Below are 21,934 nucleotides of genomic sequence, written 5' to 3'. Positions count from 1 at the left end.
TCATTTACCCCTCACAATTGTTCTGTGAAATGTATGTTATTATAATTCCCATGAGATTCAGAAGAGAGAAGTAACTTACTTAAAAGCACAGAAGTAAAACTAGGTCAGATTATATGCAACTGATATACAACAGCTGTTGTGAAAGCAAAATGGCTCCGTTTTAAGGGGCATCCAAAATAGGCGGGAGTAGAACGTGGGTATGTGTGTTAGTCATGCTAAGGAGGTTTAAAAAGTGCTTTCCAGGAAGTGAAGATAGTATGATCAAAGTCACAGTCTCTTGAAGAGCACTGCATGTTTTGGGAACTTCTGGGAATTTTGTTTTCCTTCCACAAAAAATTTGAGTATGATGAGAAATGCATCATGAAAGGATAAGCTGAGCTCAGAACATAGACCTTCGATTTTACCCTCTAGGCAGTGTGAGGAGGGACAGGACGGATTAATGAGCTCATGCTGGCTGGAATGTCAAGAATGACTTTGAGGTAGATAAAACTTTAGGTAGGGAAACCACTTGGGAGTTCATGCTTGGGAGCAGAAGTTCACACAAAACATGGAAAAGACCCAAACTAGGACATGGATTAGATGGAAAAAGTAGAGATTCCTTAGGATATAGTTAGGAGATAAAATAAGGGCGTGAATATTTGATGGATATTGGGACTAAGATACAGGAAAGGGGATGCCTGGTTTGCTCAGTTGGTTGAGCGTCTGACTCTTGATTTTGGCTCAGGTCATGACCTCGGGATCTTGGGATGCAGTCCTGTGTCAGGCTCTGCACTCAGCATAGAGTCTGCTTGTCCTTCTCCCTCTGTTCCTCTCCCCCACCCCTGCTCTCTCTTTCTTTCTCAAATAAATAAATAAATAAAATCTTAAGACAAACAAACAAACAAAAAACCAGAAAGGATGAGGATGTCTCCCTGGTGCCTTACATAAAGATGGGTACAAAAATTTGTGTGGGAAAAATATTCAAAGTGTAATATAAAGTCCATAGTTGAATATTGTGAGAAGCCTAGAGGAGAGGTCTGGGCTTCTTATAAATATTTGAAAAGTATTCTTATAGAAGAGATATTTCATATAAGACAGTAATGGAGATGAAAAGCTTTAGTAATCGAGTTTATGAATTCTTGAATAACACTGGAATGTGAAGACAAGTAGAAGGAAAAGATTTTTTAATGAAAATTAAACCTTCAACAGGTAAGGGTCTTTTTTTCCAAGACAAGAAAATTTGCTGTCTTAGGAATTTATGGAGTAGAGAGTTCTAAGAAAGAATTAACCGGTAGAGTCAAATGCAGGTGGAAAAAATCAGGCATATATGGGCTGAAAATGTGCATTAGTTTAGACAACTAGGGTCATCAATGACTTCAGTAAGAGACATCTTGGCAGAATGGCTGAAGAAAAATCCAGACTATAAAGGGTTGATGAGAAAATGAGGAGGTAAGAAAGTAATCATGGTAATTATAGGTTAATTTTCAGGAAATTTGCATGTGAAGGAAATGTGAAAGATTACATAGATCAAGAAAAATTATTTATTAGTAATATCAGAGAATCTGGAATATTTATAGGTTAAGAGAATAAACTAGTAGAGAAATAAATGTATAGGAGAGAAGAGCTCAAGAAATGGAACACGGTTCTGGAAGTCAGCTCTGAAAAATTATGGGGGGTTTGTGATTGTTTTACAGAGAACACTTCATCTTCTGGGAGAAAAGGAAAGATGGTCGGATGAATGAAGTTATAAAATCACTGGCAGGGGGCGCCTAAGTGCCTGCCTTAGGTTAGGTCATGATCCCAGAGTCCTGGGATCAAGCTCCCAGTCCAGCTCCCCCACTCAGCAGGGAGTCTGCCTCTGCCTGCCACTCCCCATAATTGTGTGCTCTCTCTCTTTCTGTTAAATAAATAAAATCACTGACGGATGAGAGAAGATTGAAATGGAGGGTATTTACCATGAAAGTCTGATGAAATTGGGGCAGCAGCGTTTTGCAAGAGGCCTGAGCAGAATATTGAAAACTTTGGTAGGCACTAAAGGACATAATGTTAAGTTTCCTGTGACAAAAGATCTCCAAGGTAAGGGAAAGATAGTTAGATTTAATAAATAAATAAAGCAAATATTAGCCCCAGTTTTCACTGTCTACCCTCCCGAAGAGGCTCACATTCACTGAATTTCAAAGTGGTCTGGCTGTGTGACTTGACTACTGTGAAAATTTACTAAGAGTTGAGGAAGGTATTAGCGGGAACCCTTGGCCTCTAGGAATCAGCTATCCAATTACTGCCGAAGGTCATTTGTAGTGACCTAAGTTTCCAAGGAGAGAGTCTGTACAGGACAGCCTAAAATAATAATAATATCCTATATTATTACTATAAACCCTTACTGTAATTTAGATACCATTCTATATGTTTTATATTGTTAACTCATTTAATTTTCATAAAGTCCAAGGTAGTGTATTAGTATTATTTCTCTTTTGTACATGAGGGTTCACATGGTGCTTCCAAAGTTCTCCCTCTTACAGGTGAGGAAGACCATATGCATAATTGATCAATGAGCTTATCTAAATCTCTCACCTCAAACTAATATTTCCCCTGCCCTAAATCACCACAGGGCCAGGTGCCCGGCAACTACAGACCACCCTTGCAGCCTAAAGCCCACCACAACTATTCAAACTAGCCAGTCTTAAACTCTGCCCTGGTTTGCCTTCCCCACAGAGATCCCAGTAAAGGCTGTGGTTTAAGAGCTCCTCTCACTCCTGCTTCTTTTTCCTGACCAAAATCTGGTGTTTCCTCTGTGGCTCTGCCTAATGAGTCATGTCTCTCCTTTCTAGGGGAATTGTAAGTAACACTAGACTTCTCTTTCAATGGCATTGACCTCTCTGTTGTCACCTTTATAAATTAAGTCTGGGCACAAAACAAATTGTATTTTACCACCCTTTTCAAATTCAGATAGTCATGTGACTCATTTTAACCATTAAGTTGTGGGTAGAAGTTTTAAAACACAGCATATATTCTGTCAGATCATCTTTTTCTTATCAAGAAAAACACATTTTGGGCAGAGCTTCCATCAATCTGGACCCTAGTAACAAGCAGAGGTACTTACTGGGTCAGGTAGGAAATGTAGAGTGAGCAAGAGATAGCATTGCTTTAACAAGCCACTGAGAGGTTTTTGCCAGAATATTCCAGGTTGTATACACATTAAGCGTATTTTGGGAACAAGAGTCAGTAGCTGTACCACTAGAATCCTCACAGCAGGACAACTCAGTTGGACCTCACAGCAGGACAACTCAGGAACAATTAGTAAAAGAAATGAATGAACTTGATTTTCCTTCTGAGCTTCTAGAGTCACTTATATTTAGAAGGAAAAACTCAGAAGCCATAGGTTGTAATGGGTTGTCAATACATGAATGTGCTCTGAGTTAATAAGACCGTACATTGTAACAGTCAATGATATTTATTGTGTATAAAGTGGTCTGGCTGTGTGACTTTGCATTAGGTGTTAGAAAACAACAACAAAAAAAGAGAAATAGGTTATTGTAATAATCCCTTATTATCATATGCCATACATTACAGGTTTCAGAGATTTTTCACAAATATTTTCTTCTACTCAATGGAGAAGGTAGGGAAATTTTATCCCAGTTTTATGGATGAGGAAGTGTTATGTCACAAAGACTAAATGACTTGCCCAAAGTAGTAACAAAGTAGCAAAGGGGATAAGTGCTAGAGACAAAACCAAAACACAATCCTGAGTAGACACTCTTTTTTAACCAGCCTATACATTAAAATAGCTGCTTCTTCTGAAGGCTAAAATTCTTGTTGCCAGGAAAAGTTTAACAATGTTTTCAAAGCCTACAGTCAAATACACGAACATCTATGAAAATGAAGCATTTGTTTGTGCTACGGTATTGAATGAATGCTCTAATTATGAAATGGACAAGAAGAAGATCTAAAACCATCAAACAGATATGGGGGTGGGTGAGTGATTTCTGAAGCCCCTTTTCCAATCTTATCCAGACTGAAAAGACAGCATGAAATGTTGAGATGTTGGTTTGAAACCTCAGGAGTTCCCCAGGTAAAATCTTGAATGGGTCCTGTATGCAGATGGCAAGGAGAGACTGAAGAAAAAGGCAGGCCATTCCAGCTTAGTAAGTGGCGGGTTTAGCAAGCAAGAGAACTTATATACGGGGACTGTCTTCAGTAGATGCTGGCATATAAGCACCAGAATCTTAGAAGTTTACACAGAGGCCTTAGCCGTGGCTTAGATTAAAAGCTTGCTCTCTCAAGTCTGTATCCTTGAAAACAGCTCTAGTCGGTGGGAAAGGTAGGCAGAAAGAACTTTACAAGGGTAGAGGAAGATGAGAGGCTAGCTCCTGGGTCAACTAGTGGTCACACCTTCTCCATGACCTACACCAACAGGAGAGAATAAACATGAAAGAAAATAGTAACAGTTGCCATTTATACATGGCTGTAGTTCTCAAGTAATTTCAATGTATATTTTTATACCTGTGTCTTAACATTTTCCCTATAAAGAATTATTGACTTGAGCCCAGATCTTGTACCCTGACATATTTAGGATAGGTAAAATTAGATTTTTAAATCAAATTTTGGAATACCATTATAAGGCGGCCTCCTTCAAAACTAAAATACTCACAATGATGTAGAGATTTTAACACATGGACCTCTATTCCCTCCCCTCGAATCTGGATTCTGTGCCTGCTTTAGTTCTGGCAATTTCTGGACCAGGCCTTAAGAAACTGGTAGCTCCTAATTCCTACCTCTTTGGATACTCACTCAGAGAAGGCCTGGATCCCAAGACCAGAGTGGTGATGACAGTCAAGAAAAACTTCTGGTTCCCTTGGTGTCTTCCTCTGGCTCAGTCATGATCCCAGAATCTTGGCATCCAGAGGAGTCCCTGGTCCAGCTTCCTGCTTAATGTGGAGTCGGCTTCACCTTATCCCTCCATACCTCTCCACCCGTGTACTCATGGTCTCTCTCATTCTCAAATGAATAAATAAAAGATTAAAAAAAAAAAGTCAAGAAAGACTGCTTCCTGGTGGGGATATAAGTTTGTACGAGGTGGTCAAAGCCATCTTTGACCAATTGAATTCAATAGGATCTCAGGCTTGGATATTTTAGGGCAGGATTGTTGTGTTTAGCACAGTCCCCCACACGTAGTTTGTACTGGAGAAGCGACTAAGACAGTGAGTGATAAATGCTAGGCTTCTTTTGCCATAAAATCTAGGCTTTCTTTTGGGGTTGCCATTCTGAAGCCCCCTCCTTGCTTGTTTCTTGCAAGTGATTTCATGCATTTGGCAACGTACATCAAGCCCACAAGACAACAGTTTTTACACAGACACACATAGCCCTACAGTGCAAATTTTATGAACCGAATCCTGGTTTACACCTAATCTATTTCATGCTGAACTTGAAGCCACTAGATGCGAGGCGGTTCTCAGGCTTTTACAGCAACAGCAGGAGTCTGGGTTTTCTAGGACGCAATGCACCGCCCAAACAGAAGCAGGGGCTCCCTCTGCTTTCTCTCCCCACTTTGCCCCAGAGAGAGCCAAGAGAGCCACCCGCAGTAGTCTCGGCGCGCCGCGTGGGGGACACCGCCCACGAGAGCTCGGTTTCCGCACAGCACAGCTGGCTCCGGACGGAAGGACTGGGGGGAGGGAGGGAGCGGCCGTGTGGGCGGGTGAGGAGTCCAGCTGGGCGGGAGGCCCGGCGCCAAAAGCCTGACCTCCGGGTCTGCTGCCCCGCGCCGCCCACTCAGGAATCCCCTCCTCTGCCCCGCGCCCCCAGCCCGGCTAGCTGCACGCGGCGGCCGGATCTTCTTGAATTTCAACACAAAGGGAATCCTCGGCCGCAGGAAGTGCATCACGAAGAAAGAGGGATTGGGGGCGGGGAGAGGGGGATGCTTCCCTCCCGCTCTACACCCCCGCCCTCCCGGAGCCCTGGGCAGCCGTGACGAAACCCTCAGGGTACCCCCCTTCGCCCCAGGAACCGGGAGAATTCAAACAAGGAACCCCTCCCGCTCCCCCCTCCCCCCTGTCTGGCTACCTACAGGAGTGGGAGGCGAGCGCTCTGGGCTCCCCGCAAGCCCGAGCTCCCAGGCGGCGGGGACTCGAGCTACCCCTCGCCGAGGCTCACACACCTGTTCGCTTCCCCCCTCCTTTCCTTCCGGGTGCGCCAGCACCTGGGCTTACGTTTGTTTTTCTACCCCAAGGCTCTCAACTTTGCTTCCGCATCTCCTTCCCTTGCAGGGTTTTCTGTAGAATCCCAGCGCGGGCGTCCTCCTCCACGTCCCGCAGGGCTGCGCCCCAGGCTTGGGCCAGGCTTTTCTTGGTAGAATGTTGGCAGACTGGGAGTCCCCGCGTGAGCAAAGGGTAGAAGGGCAGGGAGAGACCACTTTCGTTTTCCATGACACCTGTCGTTCTAGGGACGCGGCCAGGCTTTCCACCGGGAGGTTCCAGTCTCAGAGGAAGCCTCGCCGTTGCGTAGGGGTGTGGGGTTGTTGGGTGGTGGAGAGGAGGCGGGCTAGGCTAATTGGTGGTGAAGCTGTTTTTTTTTTTTTTTTTTTTTTTACAAGGCTGACTGGTTTTACTTACATTGTATTTCACAAACCAATAAAAACAAAACTTTTCTAGGAATGTTTTATTTTCATTTGGCCGGAGAGTGAGAAGCCATCCATTGTCCATTAAAACAAAACAAAACAAAACAAAAAACTCTTTATTATTTTCTTTTACTTTAGAATGGCTTGGGAAGACCAATGGCAATCTGGAGTTAGGGGCCGAAACACCTCTTTTTGAGCCCAGGAAGAAGAGGTGGGAAAACCCGGGCGCTTTGGACTAGTTTTCAAGCTGAAAGACCTGGGTGACTAGGAAGGGGCCGCGCAACTAACTCGAAGCTACCCTGTTCCAGACTGGGGCACTGGCAGTGTCAGGTGTGCCGGAAGAGGGCCACCACCCCTGGGGCGTCCAGCGGCCTCAGCTCTCTCGGACACCACGTGGGGGGACTGCCCCCTCCCAAGCTCCTGACTGAGGCCGGGTACCTGCCCCAACCTGTCTCCTCCCCTTCTCCAGTACCACACCCACGGGACTCCGGTCTCCCCGGGAGAGGGACGGAGCGGGAACAAAGGGGTCTTTGTTCACTGGCTCCTGGGGGGTGGGAGTCGCAATCGCGCGCGTTTCCCTGCGCCCCCTGGAAACCGGGAGGTTCGGCGCCACCCGGCCTCGCCCTGCAGCGAGCGCCGTCCTCCACGACCCCAGCGCCCGAGGTCAGGGCGCGGCGCCCCGGGCCACCGCGGGCTCTTCCCGGGCGGGCGGGGTGGGGGGCGAGGCTGAGCTCGGCGGGAACTGCCGCCCGCGGAGGGACGGTGAGAGGGGGGTGGGGTTCGGCAGCTGGCGGAGGTGGAGGGGACAGGAGTGGGAGCCTGCGCTGGGCTGAGCCTGGAGGTACAGGGCGGGCTCGCCGAGCGCTCGCCGAGAGGCTCCAGCCAGAGCAGCGGCGGCTGGAACGCGCTCCCCCTCTCCTTCCATCCTCCTCCCCCTGATCGGCCCCAGCACCGCGCCAGGTCCCCCTCTGCTGCCGTCAGCGCGCTCCCCTTCTCCATTCTTGGCGCTTTCCTCTTGAGCCATCCTTCTGGACAAACTTTGATGGAGAATTTCACACCACGCTGGAAAAATGCCGGTTATGAAAGGATTACTGGCGCCCCAGAACACCTTCCTCGACACCATCGCCACCCGTTTTGACGGAACACGTAAGTCTTGCACTTCGACGAGTTGTATGGTATTTTCCGAGAATGATTTTTCACGTATAAATTACTTTCCCTCCCTACCTTCTTTTTTTCCACCAGCGGAGTGAAATTCGTTCCGTTTTTGCAAAGGTGTCTTTTGTGCGGAGAAATTTCCTCCCACTCAAGGTTCAGCGTAGTATTAACACTTTGGATTGGTGTAGTTGGCCCCCTTGACTTCCTGGGTTTGTGAGAGCTAGAAAAGAGCCTGAAGAAACACTGACGCCCGTGTTCAGTGTGGGACCCGTATTTAGGTATCTTCTTATGAAATTTTTAAAAATTAATTTTATGAGGTCAAAGTGGGAATGTCCATGTTAGTGAATTGCCACCTTAGCTTACTAGAGTTTCAAAGCTGCCTAGATTATAGGGTGAGTTTGGAATGTTATGCTTCTAGAGAGTATCCTTCCTTGAGGTCTTTCGGATAGGCATGATTTCCCACCAGAGTTTAAGAAATGCAAACTAGAATCAGGATTGCCAAGTGTAAGCTTTCTGTAGAATTCTAAGCGTTGCGAGTTTGTCAGAAAATTAATTCCTGCTTCTTAGCTAGAATAGTCTACCTCTCAATCCTGAAATTATCCTGACACCCTAGGAGAGACTGATGGGGAGGGAAGAGCTGGGCATTACAAAGGCTGATCATATGAAAAGTTTGGACATATTTTTTTGAGGGCGAGTATTAATGGACGTTTAGCTTGTTTCAGTTATAGTTGAAAACGAGGATATGGTGTTGTGTGGATGCTTGGAGATTGTTCATCATCACCTGCAAGTTGTTCTTTTTCAGGACCACGGTCAGGTCCCCGTTCCTTTCCAGGCTGCTCAAGCCTTTCTATGGGCCCTCTGGTCTTCCCAAGAGGCTCAGGAGTATGTACTTTCTCCCCTAACAAACGCTCTCCGTTGGTTTCACTATGAACATCCCCACCTTCCTCCTAGCTTATGTTGCTTCTGTGTGCTATCTTTCCTTTTTCTGCCTCTTACACAAAACTCAGGAACTCATTCTAAAGGCTTTTCTGTGGTTCAAGTATAATTATTTTTTACTATGATGGTATATTTCATGGAGCTGACAGGAGAGAGTACATCTAATTCTATTTCTACTCCAGTAGTCTATATAACATTCCTGTTATGGTGGGAAGAAAGTCCTGGGCTTTGTGCTTTATGAATAGTTGGAAAAGTTTACATGGGAGGGAAGTAAAGAATTTACTTGATTTTGTTCAATGTTTATTTATTTATTTTTTCAATGTTTATGTTTGTTGTCCACCCTACTCAGGGTAAAAGGTGTGAATATTCTTATGGTGTTTTTAACTTTTGCTTTAGCCATTCTCTCCCCTTTTATATTTCACATGTGTCAGACAGTATTGGTGAAGTGCAGTACAATGTATCTTCTTTGGACAATAAGAGAAAATATTGTAATAAAACTTATAGTTCCTGCCACTGCCATTACCTTCACCACCCGAACAGCACACAAAATCACCACTGCTTTCTTTAAGCATGTGGAAATGTGGGTACTACTAATTATTACCTTAGAAACTGGTTAGTTTCATGCGTATGTTTCTTCTTGAAGTTGTAGATTTAAATCCCAAAGGTTCTCAACATGGATCCCAAAAGCATCTATTGAAAATGAGGTTATTGGTAAATGGTAGTTACTAATCTCATCACCATTTAAAGTTGAATGGAGTGCAAAGTGTAGTGAATCATCCCAGCACAGCTCTGAGAATTATTGCGGCAATATATTTAGGTATCAGTTACTCATGAGAGGGGCTTTGGAGCATTTATGTCACTGTAAACATTTGTCTCTTTATGTCACTGTAACATTTGATAAGCAGAGGGCATGTAGATGGATGTACTAGTGAATAGCTCCCTTAAAAAAAAAAAAACAAAAAACCTACAAACAAAAACCTAAGCATTAATGTTAATAAAATGGAAGACGAGAAATTTTAGATTCTTATTTGGGAAGACCATTATTACCTACCAGCATCTAGAAAACAGAAACCAAAAAGAAAGACCAAAACCTAAAACTGTTTGTGAATATGCTTGGTCTGTGCTCTACAGGGTTTGGGGGATTCCTGTAGGGAACCACTTTGTATGAAATCAGTCTGAAAATCAGTGAAATAAATTGCAAAAGGAGGAGTAACATAGAGGTTTACTTTGGCAGGACTTTTTTGTTTGTTTTGTTTACAACATCTAATGAATACCCCTCATCCCAAAACACTTCACTCTAGGAAAGAAGATTGTATTTTCCCATTTACTTCTTTTTTGAATTGCAGGATGACTTCAATAATCTGAAACTTAAAAAATACTTTAAAGAAATTTTTAGCTTCAGATATTTCTGTATCTAGAATCATGGACATACCATTTCCCTGGCTAAGTATTTTATCTTATTGTGTTATCTTTTCTGTGTTTATAAAAATTTAAGTATAATTACTACCCTGAAACTCTTCCTATGATCATCCTTCTTTCTCTTTATTTTTCTCCTGTGCAAGACAAAAGAGTTTGCAAGTTTTAAATTTGCCAAATTGCCACCTGCCCAAATAAAAACTCTATAGAAAGTGAATGATGTTATAATACTCAAAATGTAATATATTTATTTGGTACATTGCCTTATTTGTTAGTTATACTTTATATAGTCATCTTAATTTCTTATTTTATTTTATATTGGGTACTCCTGATGAAAAAAATAAGAGAAAGAACAGTAGCCCTGGTAAACCACCTTGCTAACTTAACCACCATGCAATGTTATTAGTCTTACTGACTTAATACTATAATGGAAAATATTGAAACTTAAAACATCATTCAAAATTTCTCTCAGGGAAAAAAAACAAGTATACAACAATAAAAGCTTATAAGATAACCTTCCTAATTTATTTGTTGAAATATTATCACAGGCAACATAAAAGAAGTTAATGTATTTTATCACCTGATGACAATTTATTGTTTTATTTAATAGTTATTCCTTTTAGTATTTAAGAAGTGAGTTCTTTGTCAGGATTGAAGGATAATTGTGGACAATTAATTAGAATTTTTTTCATATCCAGTTTAGTTTTTAAAAACTTATTGAAATAGAAATCTTTTTATATAAAACTACCCTAAAATACATTTACTTCTGAAATATGTCCTCCTGGTTTATGTTTAATTGAAGTGCAATGAGACTAAGAAACTTGCAAACATTGAATATGTATGCCTTATTTAGGACAAAAGAGTAATGCCAATGAGTTTTTTTTAACTCCTCACAAGCAGCCACATTTCTCACTGGAAACAATCTAAAACAGACAGACAGATATACACATTCACACACTAAGTGTTAACTTCATGACCTGTAGCTAGTTTACTTTTCCTACATTTTTTTAAATATGTTTACCATATTAAAAAAAAAAAAATCTTTTCTGAGTAGACTTTTGTGATAAGCACAAAATAAAGTATAGTAGAGAACATATAAGTATATTTTTAAGAAATAGTTTTTAGTATAAATATTTGTCATGGGATACCATTGGAGAAAAATACTTTATTTTCTTTTTTTGAGGATATAAAGCATTCAAAGGGAAGTGCCCATTTTCAAACATAATGGTATATTAGCCTACATTTTCATAGGTATGTATTTGGCTACATTTTCCAGTCCTATCAACGATTTGGTCAGTGCTTCTCCTTTGGAATTAGTGAGACAAGATTTAAGATTTAAAGGAAGTTTGTAACCCAGTGGTCTCGATCAAGGAGATGCCAGTCAAAGTATTCAGAATAACAGTAGCTTAGACACTCATTCATATTTGCATATATTTTATGTACTCCTGTCTAGCCTGTTTAAAATGGTCCAAGGAAATTTGTTAAAATTGAAATACTTCTTTACAGGGGCAACTGCAGTGGTTTGTCTTTTCATCTTTCCTTTCTTCTTTTTTCCCCATCTTTCCTTTCATGCTTTCATCAAGGAACATAGAGCTCTTAACATTACAATCTTAAAGAGAAGGATAATGAACCCAGGGGTATGGGAAGGGAGAAGAATAAGGTGGGACACTGGAGATCTTCCTAAGTCTTTGCTGGGTTGTAGTTTGGAGAATACCAGCAAAGGCATTTAGCCAGTAAAAAAGAATGAGCTCCATTATGTATGGGTCTGTCTATAAAAGGCTATTACATGAAAACATGCAAGGAAATAGCTAGCATTCTAGAGATATCGCTCCCCAAATAGAAGTTTATAAAGAGTCTTTAAGAATTTTTTTATATGCTAGTCGTAGTCTCTTTTATTCTTATTGTTCATGTTTAGGGAGATAGTTCCTTATCACTTTTCTTTTTCTCTGTAGTAAATTACCACAAACTTTGTGGCGTATTATCTTACATTTTCTGTAGGCCAGACAACAAGGCAAGGGTTAGGTCGGTCTTCTGCTTAGGGTCTCACAAGGCTGTTAATAAGTCCTTAGCTGGGGCTATAGGCCCTCTTCCAAGGTCATGTAGTTGTTAGCAGAATTTAATCCCTGCAGTTTGTGATTGAGGCCTCTATTGTCTTGCTGTCAGCCAAGGACTTTTCTCAGCAACCAGCAGTTGCCCTCAGGTTGTGGCCACATGTCCTCTCATTAGCCCTTTCACAACGTATGGTTTGCCTCTTCCAGAGAGGAAGGAGCGTCTCTCTTTTAAGAGTTTGCCTAAGTCAGGTCCAGCCAGGATAATCTCCGTTTTGATTAACTCACTGTCAACTGATTATGGATCTTAATCACACCTCTAAAATCATCTGTTCTGCCTATAGGCAAGAGAAAGGGATTGGACAAAGTGTATACACAAGCAGTTGGGAAACTTGGGGGTCATCTTGAAACTCTGTCTATACAGTTGCTATGCACTGTTGTATTATTATACAAAACCGGATGTTCTCACATTTGTTCTTCTAAAGAGTAGATTTATTAAACACACTCTGAAATTCTGTAGCATGAAACCCTCCTGAGTTTACATCTGGAATCTTAGTGAATATAAGGCCGAACTTCCTGGAGGGAGTAAGTTGGTTCCCATCTTGTTTCACATCTGGAGATGGCACATCAGTACAACTAGTCTTGTTCATTTTAGTCAGCCGTCCTGAGAGACTCTTAATTCTCTGGTCTAGAAGTAATGTGGGAGCTGTTGGATTGTTTTCAGAGTATTAATCCCAGTCTCTTAACAGGGTGCTCCCTATGTATAGATAATGAGAGGTAATGGGAGAAAGAAGAGAGAAGAAAGAAGAGGGAGGAGGGAATTATTTATTCTCATTCTTTGACTTTGTTGATGAATTCTTTACACTGCAAAGGCTTTATTTATCACAGTGGTTTTCATAACTTCTATGCAATGAACAAAGCGTCTGATTTATAAGAATTGGATTTATGTCTTTATCAGACATATGTTTATTTCTTTTGATGAGTGAAATACACAAATAAGAAAGGTTGTATTATGTAGTTTTAAAATACTCGATAATTTTGTTTTGACATCATTATATATAGGTAAATGATAGCTAATGTGTTAAAAATGGAAGTTATGCTCATAATATATTTTTCCTAGGCTCTGGCTTTTAATATCACCTGTAGACCAAAGGCCATAGCATGAACCCTCTTCTAGCATGAGAAATACATTGAAGATCCTGAGTTACTAGTTTCTGGGATATCCTAGACTCAATGTTCTTCTAGAATGATATAGTCCCCCTGATGAAATCTCTACCTTATTCATCAGTAATCAGTCAGTCATTTCTTCAACAGTATTTAATCAACACTGTCTATATACAAAGCCATTATGCTAGGATCTTTTGGAATAAATCTTCTTTTCTCAAAGAAGATGACAAATGTATGCAAAAATTAGTATAGGTTGAAAAGAGATAAGAATACTCAGGAAATACAGGCAAAAGGCTGTGCAAATCTGGACGAGACAGGAATAATTTCTGTGGGTGAATGATCTGGGAGGGTTGTATATAATGAATGGCTTCTGGATGGGAATGATTGGCTCATATGTGATAAGGGCAAAGATGATATCTGTTTACTCTGCTAATTTGTGTTTCATTGTCATTGAAGCTAAGAGGGGCGTCTTTTAGAGGGCATGAATGGCAAAAGGTAGAGGCAAGAAGAGAATGGGAAGTCAGTTAGGTGGGACATGGAATGTCTTTGAAGTCAGAGTACATAGTCTTAGTAAGCCATTGGAGATGGTGGATTCACATCTTTGTGCCATCTGTGCCTGGAAACTCTCAACCTTTCCAAATTCCACAGGCTGATGTGTAATGCAGGAGAAATGCCCACCTTGACACCTAGGAAGTTTCTTCTTTCTCTTCAAAAAATGCTTTTACACTTTGACAAGGGTCCCAGAGAATGCAGTGGATTGATGTGTTCTTTATTTTCTTACAAATGTCTGCTTTGCCCAGGGAGCTAAGTTTTATCTCTTAGGAAAGGGAGAGATTGATTTCTGACCGCATAGCTGAGTACGCTTCTCCTTCAGGGGTGTGTTATACTATAAAACTGTGCCTGTGGAGAAGAAAAAGAATAGAGGGTGTGCTAGCACTCAGCCCTAGTGAAGTTGACTGGAGAAATGCCAACAGTAAAAGGTACAGAATTGCAACCACTGCAGAGATAGTAGGGTTCACCCTGGCAATGTATATTTGCTGAGATAGTCTAAATATTAAGTTTTAAATCCATTTTGGTTTAGCAGAGCCTACAAACAAAAAAGATGAGATTTCAACTTTACCTGTGACATAGTTCATATTTAGCAACTAGAGCAACCGAAGAGCTTTCTCAGTAATTCAGTCAAATATAATTCTTGGGTTATAAATTCCCTGGAAAGTATATTTTGGTTTTCCTTCATAGCCATTAATGCACTATCTATCTCCCTTAAACCCTTCAAAATTCACATGTCCTCAAATGAACTAGTAATCTTTCCTAGCCTATGAAACCTATTTGTCTTCTTATGTTTTCTGGCTCCATTATTGGCATTACCACGCACCCATTTCTCCAAGCTAGAAATCTGGGTCACCCTCGACTGCCCACACATCTAATTGGTTATCAGGTCTTTGAGATTTTCCTTTAGAAATGCCCTAATTTGACTCCTCACTTCCTGTTCCTTGCTTCTTTTAGTTTAGTTCCTCTGTTTTTTACCTACACAGTTGTAACCTTACTCCCACTGGATCCCTGTGACCATCGGCCTTTATCCTGCTTACTCCCCACCCTTCAGCCTAAGTCATCCCTAGAGTGATTTCCGATAAAAGCGGTATGATTTAATCATTTAACTCTTCTATTTAAAGCCACCCATCAGCTCCTGGCTACCTCCTGGAGAATGTCCAAAGTCCTTAGTGTCATATGACCCCAAGATGATTCTGCAGAATCTTTTCAAACCATTGTCTCCCAGACTGCAGACATACTCACCCTGAATCCCTTGCTCGTTCTAGTCTCCCGGACTCTGCCGGTCACTTGACAAGCAAGACGTTTTATTTTCTTCAAGAGCCATCCTGAGGGTTGCCTTGTATCTAAACTTTTTCTGTGATGCTCCAAGTCGAGTTGGGTGCCATTTGTTCTTTGCTTCCACGTGATCTTGCCCACTCACTTCTGTTCTGATGATAGGCTTTCATATTTTAGCGCTCAGTTCCTTCAAGTCCTAACTATGTCTTTATTCCTTTGAATTCCCCTTGCTCAGATTTAGCTTGGAACAAAGTCATTGCTCAGTAAGTGATTCTTTGTGTAAAAGAATTGCAAACTCCTTGAAGGCTAGGGTTGTGCAGTAATTGTCTTTATTTCCCTTTGATGCTAACTGGTTTTCCTTTGATTCAGTATTACGTTGTTTAGCTTTAGTTTTGAAACATAATTCTAGACTGGCTTCTAGTACCTCATTTTCACATGGTTCAAGTACTCATTTCTTTCATTAAAGTTTAATGATAATAGTGGCTACCATTTTGGGTATGTCTACATATATTCTGTACACCACACTGGTGCTTTATTTTTCCTACACAACCCTATAGCCCAGCAAGGGGGAAGGCAGCCCCCCTTTTTGTTACAGATGACAAAACTCGAGCTCAGCATTTTTGTATGTTATCACACTAGCCTGTGATTTTTCTACTATAGCCTGTGATTTTTCTACTATATCACACTGCCTTTAAAATGTGTTTTTTATAGCAAGTATAAACAAACTAGGGCAATCTGTGGTATCATTTCTAGTTTCTAACTCTTGCAAAAAGGAATTTCTGCTTTAAAGTTTTTAGCCATTTCTAGTATATATGCTGTTTTTTTTTCTTTTGATATATTATGCTTTAAGTACTTGTCACTTAAAGAATGTTTTTAGATTGGTATTTAAGACTCATGTCTGGAACTACTTAATGCTTTCACTGTGCAAAGCAGTTTTGCTCATCAAAGAAAATCTACTGTCCATTTTTTAAAAAAATAAAGAAATCCATTTTCTTTGCGATTTTGGTTCTTTGAATTTGCTGATTTTAGTACTTGTGATTCTTTTATTGTCAGGCTAATCTCTCTATAGAAGATATTCTAATTCTCATAGCTATTATAGTGACCTCATCTTGTGTTTTTACCTTGTTAGCATCGTACAGAAGAAATTCTTCTACCTATTTTGAGTCTGCTTTTATTGGGATAAATATATTCTCCACTATCAGTATTGTTGACGTCTTTCAACAGAGATCATTTACCTTTTCTCTGCAAAGACTTTACAGGAAGAAATAAGGATACCTAGCTCTCCAACTTGCAAATATAATCTAAAGTTCTTTCTTTCTTTTCATGTTTTCTTTTGTTCTGTTAAGTCTTTTGGGTGGGCTTTCTTATTGTACTTGGCAGTCCAAATGAGGTTCTCATTCTAGTGATTGAACTAGAAGGATTTGAGACCAGAGAACTTATCAGCCTTTCTATGTTTTTGTTTGATTTCCTAGAAAAAGGGATCCACATAAGATGTTCACATGTTACCGAAATCTCAAAACACCCAGTTTGACAAGTAGACCTGCCCTTAATTGTGGTGTTCTGGTTATTTCTTCAGTGGAGAGAATAATGTAGAAGATAAAAATGGGCATATTTTTGACCTTCATTCCTAAATAAATGTTTCTATTATGATTCTATAAATGGTGGAAAAGATTGCATGTCTTGGGACTGCAGCTTTTGTATTTATTAATTTGGTACATCTTTGGTTAGGTTACATTTCAGTCATCTGAAAATGAGCTTGCTGCCCTCTTTCAAACAATATGTGGATTCAGGCTTTAGGATAATAGAATTAATAATCACTGAGGACTCTTGCCCGTCTGTACAGTGCTCCATATTGTCTAGTGTATTTTCGGTTAAAAGAAACCAAAAGCTATAAAATTATTTGGAAGATAGTACTAGTAACTAATATTTGCATAACATTTCAGTATATTTGTTTTAATCCCATCACTTAAATTACTTTTGAATTTAAGATAAAAAGCGACTTCCTATTATAATTTTAAAATGTACATTTGTTTTCTGTAAGTGAAATTCAACATTGTTTAATATATTTAATGTCTACGCAGTTTCCTTTTCTGGGTGTTCTTTGTCCGTATTCATTGCCCTTTATTAATTGGATTATTGGTTTTCTCTATGAGTTTTTTAACATAGTAATAAAATGAATACATTTATTTATTTATTTATTTATTTGACAGAGAGAGAGAGTGAGAGAGGGAACACAGGCAGGGGGAGCGGGGGAGTGAGAAGCAGGCCTCCTGCTGAGCAAGGAACCTGATGTGGGGCCAATTCCAGGGCCCTGGGATCATGAACTGAGTCAAAGGCGGATGCTTAAAGACTGCGCCACCTAGACCCCCTAAAATGAATACATTTTTAAACATTTTATGTATTTTTGTGAGAGAAAGAGAGAGTGAGCCAGCGAGTGAGAGAGAGAGAGAGATCAGGAAGGGCTGGTGAGTGGGGAGGGGCAGACAGAGGATCAGGGCTCCATCCCAGGACCCCAGAAGCACGGCCTGAGCCAAGACAGACGCTCAACTGATTGAGCCACCCAGGTGTCCCCAAAATGAATATTTTATTAGTAAAGTGAATTGTATATAGTTTTGTTTCCAATTTTGGTCTTTTTATTTTTATATAGATGAATTAATCAGTTTTCCTTATTGCGTGTTTTGTGTCATGCTTAGAGAGGTATTTTCTATATTAAACTTTTTAAAAAATATCCTAGGTGCTTTACCATTTAATTTTGTACATTCAAATTTGTTCTCCTCCTTAATAAGTTCTGCAATTTGATCTATTGAATATGATGTAAGGATCAAAATTTATTCATTTAGATGCCTATCCATTTTCCTAACATTATTCAGTAATTCATCTTTTCTATGCTTATTTGAGATGTCTAGTTTATCATTTTATATTCTGTATTCCTATGTGCATATAGATAATATTCTATAGCTCTATATGTAATTTTTCTATTTTATGACTTTCAATCTTATTACACTCATCTATCTCTTTTTTTACATTAGTACCACAGTTTTAATTATAGGAATTTTATGATATGTGTTACAACTCTTATTTCAGAGCACCTGGGTGGCTCAGTTGTTAAGCGTCTGCCTTTGGCTCAAGTTGTGATTCCAGGGTCCTGGGATCGAGCCCTGGATTGGGCTGCCTGTTCAGTGGGGAAGCCTGCTTCCTCCTCTCCCCTTCCCCCTGCTTGTATTCCTTCTCTTGCTGTCTCTTTCTCTGTCAACTAAATAAATAAAATCTTTAAAAATAAATAAAATAAGATAAAACTCTTATTTCACTATTTTTCCCGGAAACTTTTTGCTTGATTAGTAATACTTATTTGGAAGTCCCTATGAATTTAAGAACCAGATTATCTAGCTAAAAAAAAGTTGTTGGTATTTTTAATGTAATCTGTAGGAAACATGATATTTTTATGATGTCAATAATTTGTATCAAAAACTTGCTGTGTGTTTCTATCATTTATATCTTTTCAGGGGGTTTTCCAGTAAAGTTCTTTGACATTTCTTACTTATTTTATTCCTAGTTATTTCATCTTTGACTTCTATATAAAATGGAGTCTTTTGTACAACCATTTTGTTTTTCTAATTCAGTTATGTTTGTTTATTTGAAGGCTATTGATTCCTATGTGTTACTATTATTATTATTATTATTTTTTTTTTAAAGATTTTATTTATTTATTTGTCAGAGAGAGAGCGAGTGAGAGCGAGCACAGGCAGACAGAGTGGAAGGCAAAGTTAGAGGGAGAAGCAGGCTCCCTGCAAGGAACCCGATGTGGGACTCGATCCCAGGACGCTGGGATCATGACCTGAGCCGAAGGCAGCTGCTTAACCAACTGAGCCACCCCGGCGTCCCAATTTTATTATTATTTTTTTTAACCAGCCAGCTTGGTGAGTTTCTATTATCCTTGACAATAATTTTTCAGTTGTTTTCTTGGGGTTTTCAGCTAAGAAATAATACTGTCTTCAAATAATAAAAATTTTTCTTGTTTGTTTCCAATTTTTGCAACTCCTATATTTTGTTCCCTTAATTTTTTCTATGTCTAATTGCTTTGGTTCATATTATACAGATTATAAACACTATTAAAAATTGTAATGGTTAAGAAAATCCTTCCTGTTCCTGACTTTCAATGGAAATTATTTTAGTGTTTTTCTAATAACTATTTTTCTGGCTTTTAGTTTGAGAGATAGATATTTTATTATATATTTCCACTTTATTGAGAGACTTTGTTATATATCCCTATTTTATTAAGCAGTTTTATAAATTGGCTTTTCATCATCTAAGTAATTCACTGTTTCTTATTGAATCAATTAATATAATAAATTCAATTGAACTATCCTTGCATTCTTTCAATAAATGTTATTTGACCATGTTATTGGATTCTACTTGTTAATGTTTATTTAGAATTTTTACACTGGAAACATACACACACACAAATCTACACACATATATGTTTGTGTTTGTGTGTGTGTATAATATTGACATTAATTTTCTCTTTTAGAATATGTGTGTTGCTGAATTTTGGTGGGGGTACTGATGCATCCATATTTGTGGTTATGAATATAGTCCCATTTAGTTTAGCATTTGCACAATTTTTTCATTTTTAATAAAGTATCAGTATTAATCATTGCATTAAAATAAGTCAAAATGGGCTGGTAGATCTCTATTAGTTCTTATAGGTTTTGACTATAGTCTTGTCTACTAAGGTCTCAGGTATCTGTGTAGTGAAGATAGGTGTTACTTTAATGTGTATTTAAGTCTGAAAAATGCCAACAATAATACATATCTCTTATGCCAACACTTTCAACATACAAAATATTTAATAATACTCTGTGTATATACAGATTTATATGAACACACACACAAATATCTTTTCCTAGCACAACATGTATACTATGCAGTATATTATGCAGTAGCACCAAGGCCTGTGAAATGCATGAAGTTGTTGGTAGGATTGAAGGAAAATGAAAATGAAAATGAAGAAGGATTAAGAGAGTCAGTAGGAGGGACGCCTGGGTGGCTCAGTGGGTTAAGCCGCTGCCTTCGCCTCAGGTCATGAACTCAGGGTCCTGGGATCAAGTCCCGCATCGGGCTCTCTGCTCAGCAGGGAGCCTGCTTCCCTCTCTCTCTCTCTACCTGCCTCTCCATCTACTTGTGATTTCTCTCTGTCAAATAAATAAATAAAACCTTTAAAAAAGAAAAAAAGAGAGTCAGTAGGAAACATAGGAAATTATCATTTGGGTGTACAATGAAATTTAAGTAGAATATATCTATTTTTGGTAGCTTTAAAAATTTTTGCAGTGAACCTTTTCTAGCATCAGTGACCTCACAAAAATAAAAAAAAAAAAAACATGTTTAATGAAATACTGAGTTCCTATTTCTAAAGAAAGTTGATGATGAGTGTATAACTGAAAGAAAATGTTGATGTTTATATCTGTCACGGGTGCCCACATTGGGGCAGTAGCACTGACCACTTTAAAATCAGAAGCAACATATCTGCTGAATAAGCATCATCATTTATTTAAAAATTAGTAGCAGAGGGGCACTTGGGCGGCTTTGTTGGTTGTTACTTAAAAACAATTAGTAGCTAATTTTAAGAAGACTATGTTTGCTCTTCTAAATGAATTTCATTAATTTTTCTTCTTTTTTGGGGGTAGGGTTTATAATGGTATAATTGCATATAGTAAAATCACTCCATTTAAATGTATAGTTTAGTGAATTTTGCAAAATGTATACAGTCATGTAACCACCAACACAATGAAGATTTAGAACAGTATTTTTGCTCTTAAAGTTCAAATACCCTCCCTTTACTTCCACTATCTAGTAACAATTAATCTGTTTTCCATCCTTATGGTTTTGGCCTTTCTAGAATATAATAGTGATGAAGTTACAGGATATATTGTATTTTTTTTTTTTTGGTTTGGCATCTTTCACTTAGCATAATGTTTTTGTAATTTCTTTTTGCATGTATCAGTAGTTTGTTGTATTTTATTGTTGAAAATCTCATTCTGTTTTGATTTTGTGTTTTTATACATATAAAAAAGTGAAGCAACAATATTTAATGTATTCTTTGAATCACAGAAGAACTTAGCAAGTATTAACATCATGAGAGTGTTTGATGGAAAATAAGTTAATTTTAATATTGCTTGAGTTTTGTATCTAATTCACAGATAAAAGTAAAGCTTTTCTCAAAGTTTATTCTATAGAAAGTGAATCATACATTATTATAAATGTCATTGTAAATTCAAGTAAATGGATCATTAACCATAAAGTTACTTACTTGGTGACAGGGGAAATGTAAATTTTGGCAAAGGCATAGTGTCACAGTAAAAACAATATTTATTGAACATGAAAAATGTATGAAGCAGAAATGTGCTTGAACTTGGTGGTGGTGTATGTATAATTCATTTTTGTGTCAAAAAAACAATGATATTCTATCAATTACTAAGAAGCTATAGTAGTCAAAATTGCCAGCTACTTTTATATATGAGGAATTTGTTTTAATAGTTATATTACATGATATATGATGTTAAATGCTGGAAGATATTTGGTATGGCAGTGCATGGTTTCTCTTTTAACTGCCTCCGTCAGTCAGAATTTTAAACTATTTGAGTCTTTGGTGGAGTCTTTCAGGTTTTCTACATAGAGTATCATGTCGTCTGCAAATAGTAGAAGTTTGACTTCTACCTTGCCAGTTTGGAGCCTTTTATTTCTTTTTGTTGTCTAATTGCTGAGGCTAAGACTTCCAGTACTGTGTTAGTAATGGTGA

General features: G+C 39.0%; 1 protein-coding gene across 1 annotated transcript in view; it reads left to right on the top strand.

The window, feature by feature from the left end:
* The first annotated feature begins 7,060 nt into the window (after positions 1–7,060).
* Positions 7,061–21,934, top strand: part of KCNH8 (potassium voltage-gated channel subfamily H member 8) — a 384,883-nt gene continuing 370,009 nt past the window's right edge. Inside the window, exon 1 of the mRNA XM_059162514.1 lies at positions 7,061–7,735. Within this exon, the coding sequence (XP_059018497.1) occupies positions 7,660–7,735 (76 nt within the window). The 5' untranslated portion in view covers positions 7,061–7,659. The remainder of the gene's footprint in view (positions 7,736–21,934) is intronic.

The sequence above is a fragment of the Mustela lutreola genome, chromosome 2, assembly GCF_030435805.1.
Source record: "Mustela lutreola isolate mMusLut2 chromosome 2, mMusLut2.pri, whole genome shotgun sequence".
Lineage (NCBI taxonomy): Eukaryota > Metazoa > Chordata > Mammalia > Carnivora > Mustelidae > Mustela > Mustela lutreola.
The sequence above is the reverse complement of the archived record's forward strand: the minus strand, read 5'-3'. Positions and strand labels throughout refer to the sequence as shown.